The sequence below is a fragment of the Adiantum capillus-veneris genome, chromosome 13, assembly GCF_014529385.1.
Source record: "Adiantum capillus-veneris isolate H3 chromosome 13, ASM1452938v2, whole genome shotgun sequence".
NCBI classification, from domain to species: Eukaryota; Viridiplantae; Streptophyta; class Polypodiopsida; order Polypodiales; family Pteridaceae; genus Adiantum; species Adiantum capillus-veneris.
The window spans coordinates 151,878,572-151,899,474 of record NC_140943.1 but is presented as its reverse complement, the minus strand read 5'-3'; the positions used below and the strand labels follow the sequence as shown (position 1 = coordinate 151,899,474).

At 44.0% G+C, this 20,903-nt stretch overlaps 1 protein-coding gene across 1 annotated transcript in view; it reads left to right on the top strand.

The window, feature by feature from the left end:
• Positions 1-19,077, top strand: part of LOC147445096 (rRNA-processing protein) — a 38,715-nt gene extending 19,638 nt beyond the window's left edge. Inside the window, exon 6 of the mRNA XM_086527573.1 lies at positions 18,348-19,077. Coding sequence (XP_086383699.1) covers positions 18,348-18,704 — 357 coding nt within the window. The 3' untranslated portion in view covers positions 18,705-19,077. The remainder of the gene's footprint in view (positions 1-18,347) is intronic.
• The last annotated feature ends 1,826 nt before the right edge of the window (positions 19,078-20,903 follow it).

The window sequence follows — 20,903 nt, the reverse complement described above, 5'->3', positions numbered from 1 at the left end:
GGCGAGCCTGCTTCATATGATTACTTACGCATTTTTGGTTGCGAAGCTTTTGTGCATATTAGACCTGAGTTGAGAAGCAAACTAGATGCCAAGTCCATTAAAGGCCTCTTCATGGGATATGGTGAAGAAGGCGAAATGGGTTACAGGATTTAGTTACCTCAGCTCAAAAGGGTTGTACGCAGCCGGGATATTGTTTTTAATGAGGCAAGGTTGCTTCAAAACAATTGTGCCTCAAAGCATGACTATAAAAGGGTCAAATTTTAGCATGACCAGCCACTTGTTAGGCCTATCCTTGACCCTCAAGATGCACCACATATGGCTGAAAATGTAGATGATCTAGTGGATTTTGAGCCAGATGATGTTGGGCAGCAAATTGAGGCTCTTGAAGGGCATTTGCAGCCACAAAACAATGCTGAAAATGATGTACAGCAACCCATTGTTGATGATTTTATCATGCCACCTGATGTAGACCCATTACCGGATAATGTGGATCATTGGGTGAGGCAGTTTACTTGTCCAAGACGGATTGTGAGTAGATATGATCTCTCTTTGCATTACATTATGTTGACAGATGAGGGAGAGCCTCTTACGTATAAAGAGGCAAAGACATGTGAGCACAGCGACAAGTGGGAGCTTGCTATGCAGGAAGAGATTAAAGCTTTGCATTCTAATCATACTTGGGATTTGGTGGAATTGCCCAAAGGTAGGAAGGCTATTCCTAACAAATGGGTGTATAAAATCAAGACAGTTGATGCAAAACCCAAGTATAAGGCAAGGCTGGTTGCAAAGGGATATGCTCAAACCAAGGGCATAGACTTTAGGAAGTGTTCTCTCCTGTAGTGAAGATGATCACTTTGCGTGTATTGTTTGCCATAGTGGCTGCCCTTGATTTGGAATTGGACCAAATGGATGTACATACCGCTTTCTTGCATGGTGATGTGGAGGAAGAGCTTTACATGAAGCAATCTGAGGGTTTTGTTATTCCTGGCAAGGAACATTTGGTATGTATGCTCAATAGAAGCTTGTATGGGCTGAAACAATCATGTAGACAATGGTACAAGAAGTTTGACCGCTTCATGCTCAAACATGGTTACAAAAGAAGCCATGCAGATCATTGTTTGTATACCAAACGTGATGAGGATGGCAGCCCTATCATTCTTGTGCTCTATGTGGATGATATATTGATAGCTGCAAGGAAAAGAAGCACTGTTGATGCTCTTAAAGAGCAGCTGAAACCTGCATTTTCAATGAAAGACCTTGGGACAGTTGAACATATACTTGGAGTGAGGGTTAGAAGGCGAAGGGACCATTGCATATTGTATTTGTCGCAAGAAAAGTACATTGAAAAGGTGCTGGGCAAATTTAACATGGCTGAAGCAAAGCCTCTTGGCGTGCCATTACAACCATATGTCAAAATCTCCAAGGATGATTGCCCCAAGTCAAAGGAAGAAGCCAATGACATGCAAAGTGTGCCTTACGCTTCAGCTTGTGGTTCACTTATGTATGCTATGGTTGCTACTAGGCCTGACATATCCCATGCAGTGGGAGTTGTGAGCCGGTTTATGGCTAATCCAGGCAGGTTGCATTGGGATGCAGTGAAGTCCATTATGAGGTACTTGAAAGGGACTAAAAAAAAATGCCTCTGCTATGGTAAAGGACCATTGGAGTTGAAGGGATTTTGTGACTCTGACATGGCTGGTGATGTGGATACACGGAAATCCACAAGTGGTTATGTGTTTACTCTTGCAGGAGGTGCTGTTTCATGGTGTTCTAGATTGCAAAAGATAGTTGCATTGTCTACTACAGAGGCTGAATATATTTCAGCCACTGAGGCTTCCAAAGAAGCCATTTGGTTAGCATGTCTATGCAGTGATTTTGGTTTGCCTGACAAGGCACCTATGCTTGGTTGTGATAGCCAGAGTGCCATATGTCTGGCAAAGAATGCCATGTTTCATGCACGCACAAAGCATATTGATGTGCGGTATCACTTCATTCGAGAAGTGCTTGAGGATAGCCTTATTACATTGGTTAAGGTCCATACATCACAGAATCCAGCAGATGCTCTCATTAAGTGCTTACCCAAAGCACAACATCAGCTATGCATACAGATGGTGGGAGTCACGTAACTTAAAGGCGCCATTTATGCCTTTAAGTGGGAGGTTGTTGGGTTAAAGGCCCAAATGGCCAACCCAAATGACCCCTTTTGTGTATAGTTTTTAAAGGTTACTAACCTTTGGCCAAGTTCACATTGAACTTGGCCACTAACTTAAAAATGGTCCTATACTTTAATGAAGGGAATGAGAGCCCAATCCACTAACTTATTCCCCTTACAAGAATCGTGCAGCCTCTCTCTCTCTCTCTCTCTCCTACTTCGACCTCTCACGCCCCCATCTCTGCACACCAACGCCTCCTCTCCAAGGCTCAAGTCTTGCACATCTCCTCGTGCTCTATCACTTGCACACATTGCTGCGCACTCATCAGTGCCCAACAAGTGTGAGGTAGGTTTCACATATCCGGTTATGTCTAGCCATGTTTAGCCTTGGGTTTTGGCTCAGTTCCATGGCCATTAGGCTCCTGCAGGCTGGGGGTATTTTTCCCAGCCTTGCCATTATTTTTCCCTAGAGTCCACGGAGCCTCTGATGCCATTTCTTCTATTTTCTCCCATTTCCCAGGTCGTGGGGGTTGGTGGACAGCTGGCCGACGTGGTCATGTGGAGGTATATAGGTGAGGGCAAGGCACTTTAGGAGTACAATAGTGCACAGGCCTTGTGGTGCAGGGCGCCCCCTCTTGGGAGCCCTAGGAGGTGGATGGAGTGCAGGGAGGGGTCAACATGCCTATCGTTTTTGCTGGCTGCTCCCATCCTAGCGTTTTTCATCCTCAGGTGAGAGGCCGCACCGTCAGGCAGGTGATGGGCAACAAGGGCATTCCCCTAGCGTTTTTCCCCTCAGAGCATCCATACGGAGGCGATGTGATCACCATGATGGACAGCACCACAGCAGAGGTGTAGGCACCGGGGAGGAGGTTCCATGCTCTCTACATGAGACATGTTCCCCTCTTCTCTCTAGATCAATTCTCTTGCTAGGAGGAGATCCCGCCAGAGCCTCGGTTCCACAAGAGGCTAGGGCAGCCCATGACAAGACCATGTCAGTAGTCTCGTGTGCAGGAGCAGTTGGCAGTGTCAGTAGGAGTCGCAATTGTGTGCACCTCGGGTCTATTCATTGGGCATGTCAGTTCTATTGCCGGACCACCCTTGGTCACTTGTATGAGCAGATTGTTATCAGCATGGAGAGTCTTTCCGAGATCTCTCTCTCTCTCTCTCTCTCTCTCTCTATACAAATCAGTGATGAGACATGTACGCACTCCGGAGGGGATATCTGATTTAGTTCACTCCACCATTGAGGTGAAACTGGGTTGCCCATTGTCTCCTACTCTATTTGGTATGTATGTTGATGAGGTGTTTGATTACATTGACAGAGAGGGTGATAGAGGTGCCCAGTTGGCAGGGACGTGGATCCCATTGTTGTTATATGCTGATGATATTGTGTCGATCTCTGACTCACCAGAGGGTATGCATCGACAGTTGGATGCATTACACAATTTTGCAGAGGCTAGTGGATTGTCTGTAAACCTTGGTAAAACCAAGGTTATGGTGTTTAACACCACACCACAGTGGATCAGGAGATCAGCACCGACTTTCACATGTGGTCAAGAGATTGTAGAGTATACAGATGCATACACTTACCTTGGGGTTGTCTTCACTGAGCCGAGGTTTTCTTTGGGGAGAGCAATAGAGACTAGATTGACTAGAGCTTTTGCGGCCTTGGGAGGCTTGGAGAGGATGTGTTCGCAGGTTCAGTTCCAGGAACCTCAGACAAAGTTATGGCTCTTTGATACCTTAGTAGCCTCAACTATGTTGTATGGGGTGGAGACATGGGGACCTTTTGTAGGCCAGGATGGTTGGAGACGTATGGAGAGGCCCTTGGTATCTATGATCTCTCGACTGATCAAAGCCAAGGCCTCCGCACCCCACGCTATCATTCGAGCAGAGCTAGCTGCCCCTCCTATGGAGATTGAGGCGCTTACCAGATTAGTCTCCTTTGTGCACAGCTTGCAGGATACTACTAGAGACAGATATGCTAGACTGGCCCTTGAGTCTTCCATACAGTTAGCTTCAGGGGGACACTTCATGCGGGTATGCACAGATGACATCATGGTTTCAGATGCATGGTTTCACCATGGACAGGCTGCCTCCTTTCCAGTACTCTCTTCAGGCACCCTCCAGGCACCCTCGAGTGTCTCTTACACGGGTGGAGATTACTAGACTCATTCGTCAAGACCTGATCCAGCTGGATACCAGGAGGACATGGATAGAGCCGCCACAGGAGTTGGGCACGAAGATGGCTTTCAATAGAGAGCATCTTCTCCACCTCACAGGAGATGGGTTTGTGATTCAACCCAGCTACATGGACACACATATGTCTCATGGTTTGCGGTGTGCCATTGGTCAGATATGCACATCCTCACATCAGCTGGAGATTGAGACTGGTAGATTTAGAGGGATATCAGCAGACAAATATGCCGCTTATGCCAGTTAGAGCCAGAGACAGAGCTACACTACATATGTCATTGCACAATGTACTATGAGATACGGGGCCGTTTCCATTGCTTATTCAGAGAGGGTTTCGGTCCTTTCTCTAGGGTCATGAGTTATGAGGATCAGAGATGTCTTGGTGTAAGGTGCAGTAGAAGTGATTGTTGAACTTTGCTCAAGATGAGTGCTCCGAACTGCGCTCAAGGTTCCTTTTACTTATGGAAGGAAGAGCCTTCCGTTCTTTAATGAGAGAGTGCAATGGACACAAACAAAGTGAATGGACACTGTGCGTGAAGATGCATGAGACTGAGAGATAGAGAGAGAAGAGAATACGACACCAGGGAGTTGTAAACCCCTCCTCCAAGGGCCCCACTCTCGATGGCGAGAGTGGTCTACTATTGATTGCACAATCTGGTACAATGGCTGCTGCAAATCTAAATGCTTGCTATGTCGATGTCGACGGTGTGGACGACGAGGATAGGCTAATGTTGGAACTGAGTGCTTCGAACGATGACTCGTTGCTGTTGCAAAAACGCTAATGCTGTTGACAGAAAACGCTGGTTTGATGCGGTTTGTCGCTGCTTTCTGCTGGTCATAAAAACGCTACTGAGTGTGGCTTCATGTCGCTGATTTGGCTGATGCAAAACGCTGGTATGGCTGGTTAAAAACGCTGATGCATGGTTTGCAAAAATGCTGCCCCAAGGGCTGAAATCTCCTGCTGAAAATCGCCCTACTGCTGGCTGAAGTCCTGCTGCAGCAAACGCTGGTACATAGGCTGAAAATCGGTGTTGTACTGCTGTCCAAAAACGTTAAGTGTGGCTGAAATCTGCTTGCTGAAATCGCCAAGGTGCAAGGCTTGAAAAACGCTGGCTGTTAGGCTCCAAAAACGCCAGGTTGAAGGGGGGGGGGGGGGGGGGGGGGGGGGTCGTCTTGCTGAGAAGGGTCTCCAGAGGCCTGCTGCATTGAGTGCTTGATGCTCTCCTTCTTCTTCTCCCAGAAAGTGCTAGCTTTGGTTTGCTTATATATTATATGCATCTAATCTAAGTGTCTGGTCATGCATGGTCTGCGAATAGACTCACAAAAGTGCCAGATCACTTCCTATTCTAGACTGACTTGACTGACTGAACCCTGGTCGTGCTGTAGCTTGTCCACGGACACATAGGGTTGGATGTGTCACGTGAAATCCCCTCCTTTTCAAAGTGAGGTACTGGTACCAAATTGTATGACGTCGAGAGAGATCGCCAATAGCATCCGGAATCCTGGAAAGGACTCTTCGCCGGCCCACTTTGATGTGTGGGTCGCACGGTCTTGAACTTCATAAATGTATGCAACGCTTGCTTCTTTGGGCCGCGCCGAAAGCGACACAAAGGCATCTGTGGCTCCTTCAATGCTTCAACTTCGTCTAGAGTCATGCTTCTTCCTTCTTCAAGAATCGTCATGGTTGAAAATTCCTGAAACCACTTCCAACACAAAAACATAAACATACCTATTCCACGTAAAGTGACTGGAAATAATCTTGTCTTCCTAAAAGACTGTGCATGCAATGTAGATGAACAAATAGACGGAGTGCCAAACCGTTCACCACACACACGCAAACAATGAGATCGAATCTTGTCTTGCTGATCTAAATCAATCAACCGTGGCAATTCACAACGGAAATGCCGATGCTTGATGCTCAATTCTTCTCGTGCTCTTTCTCCGACTGTGTCATGCCAAGGAAGAGACATTGAATGTGAATACCTAGAATGCAAACATTTCATCTTTTCAAGAGAAATCCGCATACATCCGTGCTCATCCATGAGTGAATCGTGCTCAACGTACAATATGTCATGCCTAGGAAAGGGAATCAGTGAATCGTGCTCAACGTACAATATGTCATGCCTAGGAAAAGGAAAAGGAACCATCCTGTCGTAGCTTTCAAATATGTGAAAACTTTAGGACAAAAAGCTTTCAACTATAGTGACATAGGACGTAATCTTAAAAAGCAAGAGAGGCTTGCAATCTCAAGTATTGATTGCCCTTGTAGTAAATCTGCTTTTTCTTCTTACGTAAATGGAGCTTTGGGTCATGTAGTTACTGCCGATTGTTCTACCCTTCCTTCGGATTCCTTGAAAGACCTTTTCTCAAGAGGTACTAAATATAGGCTTCCTTCTTCAAACGACTCTTGCCTTATCAAAGCCATAGAAAAAGGAATTTCTAGTTTCGTAGTAAAGTTTGAGGAGTCTTTAGGAGTTCAAGGTATTTTTACCCATTGGAAGTCTGTAATCCTCAAGAAAGCTTCTTTGAAATTAGCATCTTGCTCTCGGAACGTTCCTTCAGGAAGGAATAGCTTATCTTCTTCTGATCGTGATGCTCTTAGGAAATTTCATCGTGATTTTTATGTAGACAAGTGCTCTAATAACTTTGTTGTTACGTGCAAAAAGTTCTATTTAGAATGCTTGTTAGGTGAAGTAAACTCTCAGACTTACAGTGATTGTGATCTTTCAATGCAAGAGGTTATCTTGAAACATCAAGACTTTTGTAAGTCTTTTGGTTTCAAGTGCCAGCCTAAATTACCTTTTTTATATACCGTTTGGAAGTTCCACAAGAACCCTATAAAGCCTAGATTTATAGTTGCTTCTTGTAACACCTCTTTGACCGAGGTTTCCAAATGGCTTAGTTATTGTTTCAAAGCCATTTTACCCAGCGTAAATGAATTGTGGAATAATATTCTAAAGGAAGCTGACGTACCTACCGATTCAAGTTGGATTTTAAATGATTCAATAGGCGTGATTCCTGTTTTAAAGTTTTTGAACTCTTCAAGAAGCCTTAAGGAGAAATCTTCTCCTTTATGTCTCCAAACTTTTGACTTTACAACGCTATACATGAAGCTAAATTTGGAGGACCTTAAATTTAGAGTCAAGTCTCTTATTTCAAAAGTTTTTGCGTACAAGCTTGAGAAGGATAGGTACAAGGCATTGCTAGTAGAAAAGTCAGCCTTGAACTTTGACTTCTTATGGCTGAAAAATAAGAATGTAGCTGTAGACAAAGGAAGAAAGAGATTCACTAGGATTGTAGATGACATTGACATCATATCTTGGCTAGATTTTCTTTTGGACAATTTATATATAACCATTGGCGACTCTCTTTTCAAGCAAACAATTGGTATCCCTATGGGCACCAATTGTGCTGTTTTTCTTGCTAATTTCTATCTTTTTACTTATGAGTTTGATTTTATGGAGCGTCTTGTCCTTTCTAACACTTGCCCAATATTTTTGCACAAGTTATGCAATGTAAGACGCTTTGTAGATGATCTTTTTGTCCCCGACGTTCCTTCTTTTCAAGATTTTATGTACTCGAATTCGAGTTCTGTAGGCGGAGGAATTTATTCCAAGGAGTTTTGTGAACTTAACTGTACCACAAATAGTGATTGTTGTGCCTTTTTAGACCTTAAGATTTTTCAGACTCCCTTGGGATTAGAAGTAGATATCTATGATAAGCGCCTTGAACTAGAATATGCCAATCTAAAAATCATCCGCATGCCTCACATTTCTTCGAACATTTCTCTTTTAGCTAAGTACGGTGTCATTTGCTCTCAACTATTTAGATTTTCTCGTCTTTGTTCTAGTAAATCTACTTTTGTTGTTCAATCTTGCCATCTTATTTCTTTACTAGTTGAAAAAGGATACTCATTCAAAAGAATCATGAAAAAAGTTCGTTCATTTTTGCATCGTAGTAAGTTTATTTTTAGTGTTTCTTCCTTTGGAATGTTCAAGATAATCAGTAGTAAATTCAATAGAAGTGGGGAGCTAAAAAGCCCACTTATTGTTTGACTGAATAACACCTTATGTTGTTGTTTTGATCTTTAGCGCTTCTAGTATTTTCACTATAGCTTGACAATTGCTAGCCTTTATCATGGCTGAGTATGCCCATCACCTCCGGAGGGTGATAGAAACTCAGCTCGCTGGTTTTGTAGAGTACGTTCAAAGCATGAATGGCCTCTATATAAACCTGCACCTACTCTTGGGCACTGACGACGTGAGTAGGGATGTCATAGCTGTTGTCCAAGCTATGCATGATAAAGGTGATAATCTTATTCTTCCTGTTTGGACAAGCAGTGAAGTTGAGATCACATATTGTCAAGTTTGGTTCTTTGCTCTTCGTAGGTTTGTAGTAGTATTCATTTTTCGATTTCATATTTAGCTTACTTGAGGACTTAAGAATGTGTTCCGCTATAAGTTGTTGTGTGAAGTTTGATTTCTAGGATTAAGTTTTTAAGATGTCTTATCCTTTTTTTTTTTTTTGCTTAAAGTTGAGTACTTGTTTCAAGCTAAGTAAGTTGCGTCAGCTTATTTTACACATGCCTTTTCTAAAAACATTTTTAAGTTAATAATGTTTTGTTTTATCTAGTTTTGTTTCGTAGCAAACAAAGTGATTTAGTTTGTTTGTTTGTTTGTTTTTGTTTTTCTTTTCTTTTCGTGTGTCCCTTGCTTTTATAGTTTTATGAGTGCTTTATTCCCTCTTATAATTCGTGAGTTCAGACTATTCTGAACTTATGAAGGTGTGTGTGTGTGTGTGTGTGTGTATATATATATATATATGTATATATATATATATATATATATATATATATATATAAAGACGTTGATTAAAATACAGGAAATGATCACGAATGAAACACTCGTACAATGCGTGCTGACGAATCATTCGAACACATAGTACTTCCTATAAGGGTTCTTGGGACCTAGGCTTGAGAGCCAAGATCGGTTTGTCGTGTTTGATCGAACCTGCTTGGGGGTTTGCTGTGGACCGCGACTCGAAAGCCAAGATCAATTCTTTGTGATCGATCGAATCTGCAACGAGGTTAGCTTCACTAGAAAAAGCATCAACTAAATTATTATCTTGGTGAACAATCATGTCTTGATCATACAAATCATCATGCTTGTGAGAAATCACATCGTGGTCATCACGCAAATCATCATGCTGGTCAGTGTCATCTAAATCATCATGCTCATTATTATCATTCAAATCATCAGGCTTATCATCATGCAAATCCTGTCCATCATGCTTTGGAGAAGACGAGACCGAGAGAGTCTCCTTCTCCTGAATCCATTCAATCTTCACCTGCACATTAGAAATGAGAGATGGAGAATGAACAACTTGCTCTCCACAAATGAGAATGGGAGAGTCACTTTTGGCATTGAAAGTGAACGTATCTTCCGCCCAATCAATGAGAGGGTTATGCTCACGAAACCATCGAATGCTCAAAATATCACATCCTGAGAGAGGAGAGACAAAATTTTTTCTACACAAAGCAGCTTGTTAAGTTGTAAACAACACATCAAGGCACTCTTTCGTGATGAGAGAGTCCATACCGAGAGCGAAGCCAGAGACCTCAAGAGGAGATTTCTGACCAACCTCTAGGCGAACTCTCTCAACAAGAGAGGGACTGATCACATCATGCATACTGCTTGGGTCAAGCAATATGACAAAACGCTGCCCCGTCATATGACCATAACATTTAATGAGAGACTCATCAATGGGAGGGTCAGGAGAAACTTGGGGCACACTCGTGTTGTCATTTATTGCATTGACAGAGGAAGTGGGTTCTTTAGATTCTTTAGATTCATTAGAGTCAAGCTTAGGACATGTTCTTTTTATGTGACCCTTAATGTGACAATGAAAAGAACGACCTTCCTTAGAATAAGTGCTTTGCTCTTCCGACGTGATGTATCCTCCTAAAATTCCTTGTGCTACCTTTTCATCTGGAGTGAGCTTAGGTTTAGCAATTGTGTTAGCTTTACCCTTAGGTTCACTTTGAGAGTTCTTTTCTGAGAGACTATTGGAAGATTGGTTAGAAGAGTTACCGTTCTTACCATTCTTACCGTTCCGAGGGTTCTGAGAAGTCTGAGAGGTACTTGTGGAAGTCTTGTGTTCCTTAGGCTTTCCCTTGTTGTGCTTCATCTCCTGAGCGAGAGCAATTGCTACCGCCTTGTTGAGATCGATTGGATCGTGCACCTCGACATCATACTTGATATACTCGTCCAATCCATAAAGGAAGGCCTCCTTCGCTCCGCATCCAATTTGCGTAATTGAGTGCCGAGCTACAAAACATGATCAGAGAAAGACATAACTGGCATACCATTTTGCTTGAGACTATGCCAATCGTCCTTCAATCGTGCTAGGTACTGTGGGGGCATAAACCGCGCCTTGAGCTTGTCTTGGAAATCAGCCCAATTGAAGGAAAGGGGCGTGAATTCGTCGGCTTCCTCTAGGTGCGCGGCTAACTGTGCCTCTTGCCATGCCTGGTACCAATTTATGGCATCACCGGCAAGGCATATGGCTGCCGTCAAAACCTTGCTATTTCTTGTCTTCTTAGTTGTCGCAAAATAAGCATTAAATTGATGCAACCAAGAATGAATAACCGTGGCATCCATCTTACCATCATACTTATTGAATTGGATCTTCTCTGTGATTGGATTGTTGGAGTCCGAATCTCGGCTTGCGCCACTTGATGAACTATCAACATCTTTGGCTGGCTTGGACTTCGAAGCGAGGACCTGTCGAACCAATTCTTGCGTGCGCAGGTCTCTCTGAACCTCACGATCGGCCTCCAAGGCCGCTCGTCTTTCTTCGGCTGCCTCCTTTCTTTGTGCTTTTCTTTCTTTTCGTGCATCGCGCTTGCGTTCCAAAGTATTGCGAGTCGCTTCTTGTTGTGCCAGTGCAACGCGATTTGCTTCTTGTTGTGCCATCATGTCCATCATCGACTTGACCAAAGCCTCCATAGGATTTGGTACAATCCTTGGCGTAGATGGCATAGAGGGAGGGTTAGGAAAACCTCCATGGTGAGGAAATTCTTCTTCACTACTTTCATGCCCATCACCTCCATGCGAAGTATCCATTCCGCTTCGGGTGATGACCATATACAATGATCTTTGGTTCTTAAGTTCACGAGGAACTTGGGGTCTTGTGGGCCTTGGGTTCTTGGGTTCTTGAGGGTCTTGGTTCTTGGGTTCTTGAGGTTCTTGAGGTTCTTCTTTAGCTTGCAATCTGTGTTACAGAAGGATCTTCTCTTCACCCGAGTTCTGCTCTTTCTGCGGGCGCACCCCTTGGTGGCCTTGCGCTCACACCAAGGTTGCTTTTTCCCACCTCACGTCGATTGGCTGGCCGCTAAGTGCACGGTCCGCTCTCAATGAGTGAGAAGAGGCACAAGGGGAGGCTGGACAAGCTCTGCTTTCTTGGGTTTCCTGTCACTCTTCAAAAACACGATTAGGAATCGAAACGCCCAAGTGAACTTGGGTTCGTGCGACCTCAACAAGCAAAAAAAATCTTGTGGTTCTTGTGGTTCTTTCCTTGAGTGATACAGAACACTACCAAAGCTCTGATACCAATGTAAGGTGTAGCGGAACTGATTGTTGAACTTTGCTCAAGATGAGTGCTCCGAACTGTGCTCAAGGTTCCTTTTACCTATGGAAGGGAGAGCCTTCCGTTCTTTAATGAGAGAGTGCAATGGACACAAACAAAGTGCATGGACACTGTGCGTGAAGATGCATGAGACTGAGAGATAGAGAGAGAAGAGAATACGACACCAGGGAGTTGTAAACCCCTCCTCCAAGGGCCCCACTCCGAAGGCCCCACTCGTCGGTGAGAGTGGTCTACTTATGATTGCACAATTTGGTACAAACTGAATGCATGGGACTGATGCAAGTCTAGGCTATGTCGGCGATGACGACGGTGACGACGAGACCGACCTAAGGGCTGAAATCTGCAATCTTGTATCTGTTGTCCAAAAACTCTATGGGCTGAAATTTGCTACAATCCAAAAATGCTGATTGGGGGGCTGTTTCTGTGGGTCTCTGTCGCTGAAAATCTGCAGGTTTAGGGCTGAACTGAGGTTTCTTAAGGCTGAAAACTGATGGTCTTTCCGGGCTGAATCTGCTACTCTTTTAGGGGCTGATCTTGCAGGTACTTCATGGCTAAAAAAACGCTGCAGGGTATCTGCTGAAAACGCTAGGTTGCTGGGATTAAAACGCTAGGTCTATGGTCTTCAAAAACGCTAGCTTGCTGGGTTCTGCTGGCGATGATGTTGATGCAAAAACGCTATGCACTCGGCTTGCTGGCGATGGCTACTTGATGCAAAACACCAAGTGCTGGGAGGTATGGCGATGACCACCTTGATGGAAACGCCAAGGCTGATTCTTGCTTGGAGGGAAGTACCGCCAAGGGGTTCTTGCTTGAGAAGTTGCCTGTTGAGCTTGGGCTCCTGTTGCCTCTTCTGCCATTTAGTGCTAGTCTAAGTTTGCTTATATACAAACTTACTCAATTTGCCCTACCTACTTTCCAACAAAAGTCACTTAAAAATAATAAGTGAAAAATGTCAAAAATAGGTAAATAGGCTAAATGCACTAGAAAATTCTCCTGAAGGATTCTGATGGGAATGCTTATGATCATGCTGTGTGCAACCAGAGGATATGCATCTACACTAAGTGACTGGGCATGCATGGTCTGTGAACAGACTCACAAAAGTGCCAGATCACTTCTAAATCTAGACTGACTGGACTGACTGAACCCTTGTCGTGCTGTAGCTTGTCCACGGACACATAGGGTTGGATGTGTCACTTGACAAAAATGTCAAAAATAGGAAAAATAGGTTTAATGCATTGGAAAATTCCCCTGATAAATTCTGATGGGAATGCTGATGATCATGCTATGTGCAACCGGAGGATATGCATCTAATTTAAGTGTCTGGTCATGCACGGTCTGCGAACAGACTCACAAAAGTGTCAGATCACTTCCTATTGTAGACTGACTTGACTGATTGAACCCTGGTCGTGCTGTAGCTTGTCCACGGACACACAGGGTTGGATGTGTCATGTGACACTTGGGCTATATCTACTTGAGTTACACAGATATAGAGACACTTTACTGGGGAGAGATAGAGAGAGACAGTCCTAGAGAGAGATTAGAGATTTCTTTTCACTAGATATGGGATAGCCAGAGGAGCAGTCATCATTGCAGAGCTCGGCCCACACTCATTCAACCACTACCGGCACTCTCATCGGCCGAGCACTGGAGCTACGGACATCCAAACGATTACGATTGAGGAGAGGGGCTACACAGCATCGACGGAGACTATAGCAGAGGATTCGAGCCATACTCTCAACATATCCAGAGTGCAGATGAGGATGGATTCTACTAGTAGTATCTAGTTGTTTTGTACCCAGACATGGTATTCACCAATTTGTAACAGATTGGTCTCATAGGTCATTTTGGCCTTTTGAAGACATTTCATTTCATTTCTCTCTCTCTCTCTCTCTCTCTCTCTCTCTCTCTCTCTCTCTCTCTCTCTCTCTCTCTCTCTCTCTCTCTCTCTCTCTCGTTCTCAAATGTCTTGTCTCTCTCTACCTCAATGATCTCTCTCCTCCACACGTGTGCCTTGTTCATGTGTTCTAGATCGGAGTCGAGGCACCCACCGGCGGATGACGAGCCAGTTCTTGTCTTCATTGCATCTTCCGCTACCACTTGCGACAATGTGGAGCGTCGCTCCATAATGACCACCTTCCCTTCTCTATAGAAGGCTATCTTTCCTTTTTCCCTTGCCGCCCTAATCTTTGGCATAACTTCCTACATGTGGGCAAGCTTTGATAGAGTGAGATCATCGCCAAGGAATATGTGGGCCTTTTCTTCAAAAACGCTTTCTTCGCCTCAATAGTGGGAAAGCGCAAAATGAGAGCAAGTTCCTTCGATGTGTTTCGAACACTCTTCTTTTACCGACTCTCCATGCCTTTGTGTGCGTTGGTTTATGTATTCCCATGAACTCCATGAGCTCCCTTATTTCTTCCTCGACTTTATCTCGATCTTTTAGACCGGTAACTCTCACATGTAAAGCACGCGAGCGTTTGGTGTTGTTCCTCTATTGTCATGTTGACGATGGTTGGTGTGAGGGTTGATGCCTCCTTCCCTTTTCCTTATTGGCGACCTCTATCCACTTCTCCGCTTCATCCATCTTCTTCTGCGTCTTGGCAATCACCTCCACCCATGTAGACGTCTTTGCTTCATGTTGCTTCTCTTCGTCTTTGATCGCTTGCACTTGCTCCTTGATGACTTTGAGGTCTTTGATCATCGAGGGCTGAATTTCTCCTTCTTCGAGTTCCCCTCTTGTCTTAACTTCAGCCAGCACTTTCTTAACGGCCGGTATCTCCCCTTTGAGCGCATCGATTTTAGCTTGCATGTCCTCTTTCTCTGCCTTCTATTGTTCCTCTTTGCTAGCTTGCTTTTGGAGGAAACCTGCCTTTGCCTCCCTCTAACCTTCCATCTCCGCTTTTCACTCCTCCATCTCTTTTTCCTCTGTGAGCCGTTTGTGTGCGAGCATGAAAGTCGCCTTCAGCGTCCGGGGGGGGGGGGGGGGGGGTGTTCTGTTGTGTGGAGAAGCCATCATCTGTTGCTTCTATCTTTTCACATAGGTGCGTTACCCCGTATAGGTGGGGTCGCCATGGCGCCAGGGGTTGCGGGAGACAAGGAGAAGCAACGAAGAAAGAGAGAGAGAGAGAGCACGAAGCCTAATTTAGCAGCAAACCCTAATTTAGCAAGGTGAGCCCTAATTCAGCAGCAGTGCAAACCCTAATCTCTACAGCGAACCCATATTTACTGCTCGTGAGCCCAAATTTCAGTAGCGCGAACCCTAATCCCTGCTCCCTGTGAACCCTAGCATGAGCAGCTATTCCAAAAGTGCGCACTAAGACCTGTGCAAGTTGTTGACGGCTGTGTTCCTTTGCAACGATGGTTTGCAGCTCTGCGCGTTGGTTACCTCTCTGAGAGAGAGAGAGAGAGAGAGCGATCACTTTCGGCAAGTCATTGGATAGAAACACAAGGAACTGCTACAATTCGCAAAACTTGAGAGCACTTTAACACTTCAAACAACTTTAAATAGCTGAATTGGAAAGAGAGTGAAGGGAAATAAAAAATGAAGACGTTGGAGCAGGATGCTCGTCTGCACGGTTAGTGGTCTTCTGCCACGATAATCCCACTTGGTTGGTATATCTTTATTGCTTTAGCTATAACGTTACAATCGGTGGAGGAATGTCACAAAGTGATGATGTGGCATGTTAAAACCAGACCGTAATAGAGGAGGAAGAGCTGAGCAGCACGGACTTGGAACTACTGGACCCAAAGTAAGCACTGTAGCCTGCAAATCACGTCGCCATTCACGGCTGTCAGACATGGCAGATTGTAGGGATGGGAGGATGACGTGGCAGGTGTATGAACACACATTGGTGTGGCTGATTTGGACACTGAAGAGCTTTTGGCTGCTAGTTATGAAAGCGCTAAATTCAATGCTTTTGACATCATTTTTTGTTAGCAGTTGACTGCAATGCTTTTTGCACTTGTGGAAATATTTGTGATTTTTAAAGTCGCTTTTGGGGGGTGTTTTTGGACCCATGCCTAAAAAAGAGAGGCTAGAGGTGCCAGTAGAGCGCATCAGACCAAGATTGCGACATTGTCGTTAACTCAGAGGGAGAGAGTGGGCTCTTTGACCACAAGGGTGGGAGTGGAATTCTTGTCAAGTGACTTGCCAATTACAGTGGTATCAGAGCTCAAGCAATTGTTCTTCTCAGAATGATCTTGGTTAGAACTACAGCCATCGACTATGGAAGTAGCATCTTCTCATTTATGGAAAGGAGAAGAGAAAGAGGGCTAAGAGTATGTGGAAAAGGAGATTGGGGAAACATACGACTTTGACGAAATTGAAATTGTTGAAGAAGTGGAAGGGGACATTAGGGGAAAGCAGGTCCAGTCTCAGCAAGGTATGCCTCTAGGGCAAAAAAGTAGTGGCCATTATGTTTTTTTGGGGGTTTTGCAGAGTGTCTAACAAAGAGGGAAGACAGAAAAGCAAAGAAAGCCAAGGCACGACCAGATTTGGTGTCTCAGAAGATATGGCTAAAGGGATGGGTAGAATCTGTTGGTACCTTTCTTTTGGTTGACTTCACAGTTGTGGAACAAGTTTAGATTTTTGGTTTCTGCAAGTTGACAAGTTACAGTTGGCATTTCAAAAAGGTAGAAATCAGCGTTGGATACCAACATCCGTTGAAAAGAGTGACAGCTTGACAGGTGTAGGTGAAAGGTGAGTCAGGTAGTGAGCCACTTGATTTGACAGATTCTGAGAGGGATCTTATAGACTTCGATTGAGAGGGGCTGTAGAGTTCCTAAACTTGGCAAATCGTCCTGGGTAGGAAAGATCTTGCCTTGGAATCTACAGATGTGAGGAGCTTCTCTGTGAAGAACTTATCAAGAAATAAGCTGTTGAGTGTGGTGTAGTGCTTGCTGCATAAAGGGAGGCACTCCACTCTCCATAACAGATTGACAGGAATAGGATGTTTTATGTATTGTTGCTAGGCCAAATCAAAATGTAAGAATATTTATTATCGCACTTCAAAATTCTTATAGAATGGTTCAAACAAAAATACGCATACAATTACAACGAGTATGACACATGTGACAAGTTCCAATTGCACGGTTGAGTGTTGAAAGAGCATGCCAATGTGTCCACAAACTACCATATAGAAGTAAGAGTCTAATTCATAGATGAACAATATCTAAGCTGTCAACCTGACTTGGCTCCTCTGGAGTCCCATTAAGCTCAAGGAACTGTAGATGTTTGGAGTAAGGCTCGATGGTAATTCTAGTACATCCAGAATTCTGGATTGGATGAGATAACCATGGATTGGATTAGATAACCATTGCCTTTAAATATGAGCCTAGGGGTCCACTCTCGGCAGATCAGTCCATGGTTGCACATCTGCTGAGTGAGCTCCTGGCAATTGTACTCTGGATTTATCTCATAAAAAGAAGTACTGAAAGGAATGGAACTCCGCTACTACACTCAACTTTGTTGGTTTTCAAGGTAAAGTGTTCTCACTTTTCACTTATGTTTGTGTTTGCTGCTGATTGACCGCCTCACCAGTGGCTAGCCGGTCACAGCTGCCCTTATGATGGAGGAGGTGGTGGTGGTGGTGGGGGAGCCAAAGGTGGAGCTCTCAAAGGCAACTGTGGTTGCACTTCATGAGCGACATGTGAACACTCTTGATGCCATACGCTTGAAGTTTCCTCTCCTAGGAATGGAGAAACATCTCCAGAGGTTTGCCATGAAGAGGTAGTGAGGGGATTTTGAGAAGCCTAAAGGAGTAAGAGAAGAAGGATTTGGCATTGTGTTGAGGAATAGACGGGGGAATGCTTTTTAGCGTGCAAAGCCTCCAAGTCAATCCAATAATCCCTCGCATTGTGCTTATGTTGCTCCGTCAAATAGAGCACTTGCCAGACCACGTACTGGGCATGTGTCTCCTTCGGAAATTTCGAGGTTTGTCTATTCACCTTGACTGCTTTGATGATCACCATGTCCCGCCTCGATGTTAATAGGACTGTATTACAGTCCGTGATTTACAGCATGATTTGCGGTAATATGAGGGCTTTCTGATCTGATTTTAATGAGCTCAATCTTTTTATTTATTTTTTCTGCATCCTATCATCAAAAAACCTGTGCACAGGTCTTTATGTCGATGTATGCATGTGCCCATGCGTTTGGGTGCCATTTTATAATTTTTGTAGTATCGGGCCATAGCATGTCATGAAACTGATTACCGAAGTAGACAAATGAGTGCACATGAACATGCTGATGCTCTCCTTTTCAGTTGAAGGCATGGAAAACTGTGTAGACATCCTGTACTATTGTTGGTTCCGCTAACAGCTTGTATTGGTATTGCCATGCAATTACTGTTTTCAGGAGTTCTCAGGTGTTCTAGGTGCAGAAGGGAAGGCCACGCCTGTGTCCAAAAGCAACAGTAACAGATTTCAGGGCAGTCATACTGCATTGTTTGTGAGAAAAGAAGGGCATGGGCCTAATAAGGGAAAGAATGCTCTAGAAGCTTTAAGAAAAGACTACGTTAAGAAAAAGGAAGAAGAGGACAGACTGAAAGCAGAAAGGCTGGAAGCCTTGAAAGCCAAGGAGGAAGTTAGGTCAAAAGCCTTGCAGACAAGGAAGAATTTGAAGGCTAAGATGTTCAAAAGGACCAATTCTGGTCAGCCTTTAATGAAGCATAGACTAGAGCACATCTTAGATTCTATTCAACAACATCAATGAATTCAGCCTGAGGAAGCTTGAGTCTGATTGGATGTCATCTTTGGACGAATTTTTGAATAGGTCAGAACAGGGGCATCTCTTCTGCAACCGAAGCACTTTATAACCTACAGGTTTGATGGGTCATATGATCCTCACAGTTAATAGGGCAGAATTGTTCTTATGAGCCCCAGTTTTGCTTGATAAGGGAGAATACAATGTTCTTAGGAAATGCTGTAGTGGGTTGAGCCTTTTGTACATGACAATCACCTCAATTGTCTCCCTGAAAATACAAGTTTAGACAAAGTCTAGGAGAGTATCTGGTGGGAAAAACATCTTTCAAACTGTTTTTTTTGTTGAATCTTTGGTAATTGTGAGACAGTAGCGCCTTCATATTTTTGCTGTCTGTTTGCTTCAATTTTTTGGCCTATAGGTTATTTAGATGCTCATTACTGGTTATTTTGCATTTGGTTTGTATATCTTTCTGACATTAAAGGGATATTGCTTTAAAGATATGCACATGACTGTTCTGAACTCATGTGATCTTACGGTATGCTTATGGTTTGGAGGAATACTTTGGCCTCGATGTACCTGGTTACACAGGTTCAGGACTACTATTGCTGATTGATTTTGTCTAGATGTTCATTCTAAGGATGAGACCCCTAGGTATGATGCACTCTTTTTTGAGTATTGACTTTCACTTCTTAACAGCAAATGATCTTTGGGCAGAGCCATATTAGCTCCTTGAATAGATAAATTGGACTCATCCCCATAACCATAAGAAACATATAACATTGGAGATAGTTATTGCTCCTCAACCTTGTTTGGAAGTAAGTCGCTTAGTGGAAGGATTCGGTTTGGCAATGAAAGTAGATTCTCTTGGTTGATTTATTTTTAGCTTTTCGGTTTGCCTTCTGTCTTCTTAAATTTTGATCAACATTATATGCTTAGAACAAAAGGCCTCCTTGCTGATAAAAACTAAATCTGTTGCAAACATTGAAGCTCGGTGGGATACCTTGCTACCATATGCCAAGGGTCCATAGAAGATGGATTAAGGTGCTAGGCCCCTACCAAATCCTAGTCTTCAAATCCTTGCTACCCAATACTCCATTTTTCAAGCCTCAGTTTGCCATGACTAATTTTTCCTCCGTTTTGAAGGAAAGGCAATCTTTTCTATCCTTAGCTAGCTCATTGGTAGGTGCCAAAAGTTTGCTCTAGGCTACTCCCAATTTTGATGCCCCAGATTCATTCGGTTGTAGCCAACGTCGTTGCCCGAATTCTCAAACTTCAGCTTGCTTCCTAAAACCTAAGAGATCTAAACATGGACTCACAAGGCGACAACCGAAAGCCTTGAGGGGAAGATGGATGATACGAGGGAGGGAGGGAAGTGGTGAAAGTCAAGGAAGTTGCCCACAAGGAGGAGCCTTAACTCATGTCGAGTGCGATAGAGGAGAAGATGAGGTCAATTTGATGATGGGAACTAGGTCCTTACATTTCACCAATGCTCCACGAGCAAGGAGAGACATTTTGGAGTCTTTCTCAATTAAGGCAATTGAGTGAAACTTCCTCTTGGAAGTTCTATTGTTACAAATTAACACACAATTTTCAGCACTTAATGATCAGATTATCATAGTTGGAAACAATTGGATGGTCAAAATATTGAACAATTGTCAAGCTGCCAAACTTGAGCGACCTGCTTCTCAGTGTCCCTAGCTCACAGAATACTTGATCTCTCCTAGTGGAATGTAAGCTCCTGTTATCTTGATCTCTGAGATCTAATTTCCGAATCCATGTTGAACCGCCTCCGATCCGACACCGTCAAGCAGTGAACTCCATCGCCATCGACAGGCCGCCGGCGCTGCCTAGCCGTAGCTCTGATACCAATTGATGCATGCGTGCGTGCACGGTGCGGTGCGTGCGGGGAAGAGGGAAGAGCACAAGCCGGTGTGGGTGGAGCAGCTTCACAAGACTAAAGATGAGGAGCTCCTTATTCTCATATGTAATGAAGAATAAGGGTATGTACACACGTGGACGGACGATCAGGACACTGGACGTCCGGGTGGGCAAAAGACGGAGCGTCTTTACCCCCGCAGTCTTTTGGCTCAGATTTCACTTTTGCTCCTGCTCAAGGTGCTCCTTGATGTACATAACAAGGATATGTGCTCACAAAAAAATTTGGATGTAAAAAATGCACAAAAACACAATTTTCACTTTAACCTTCTT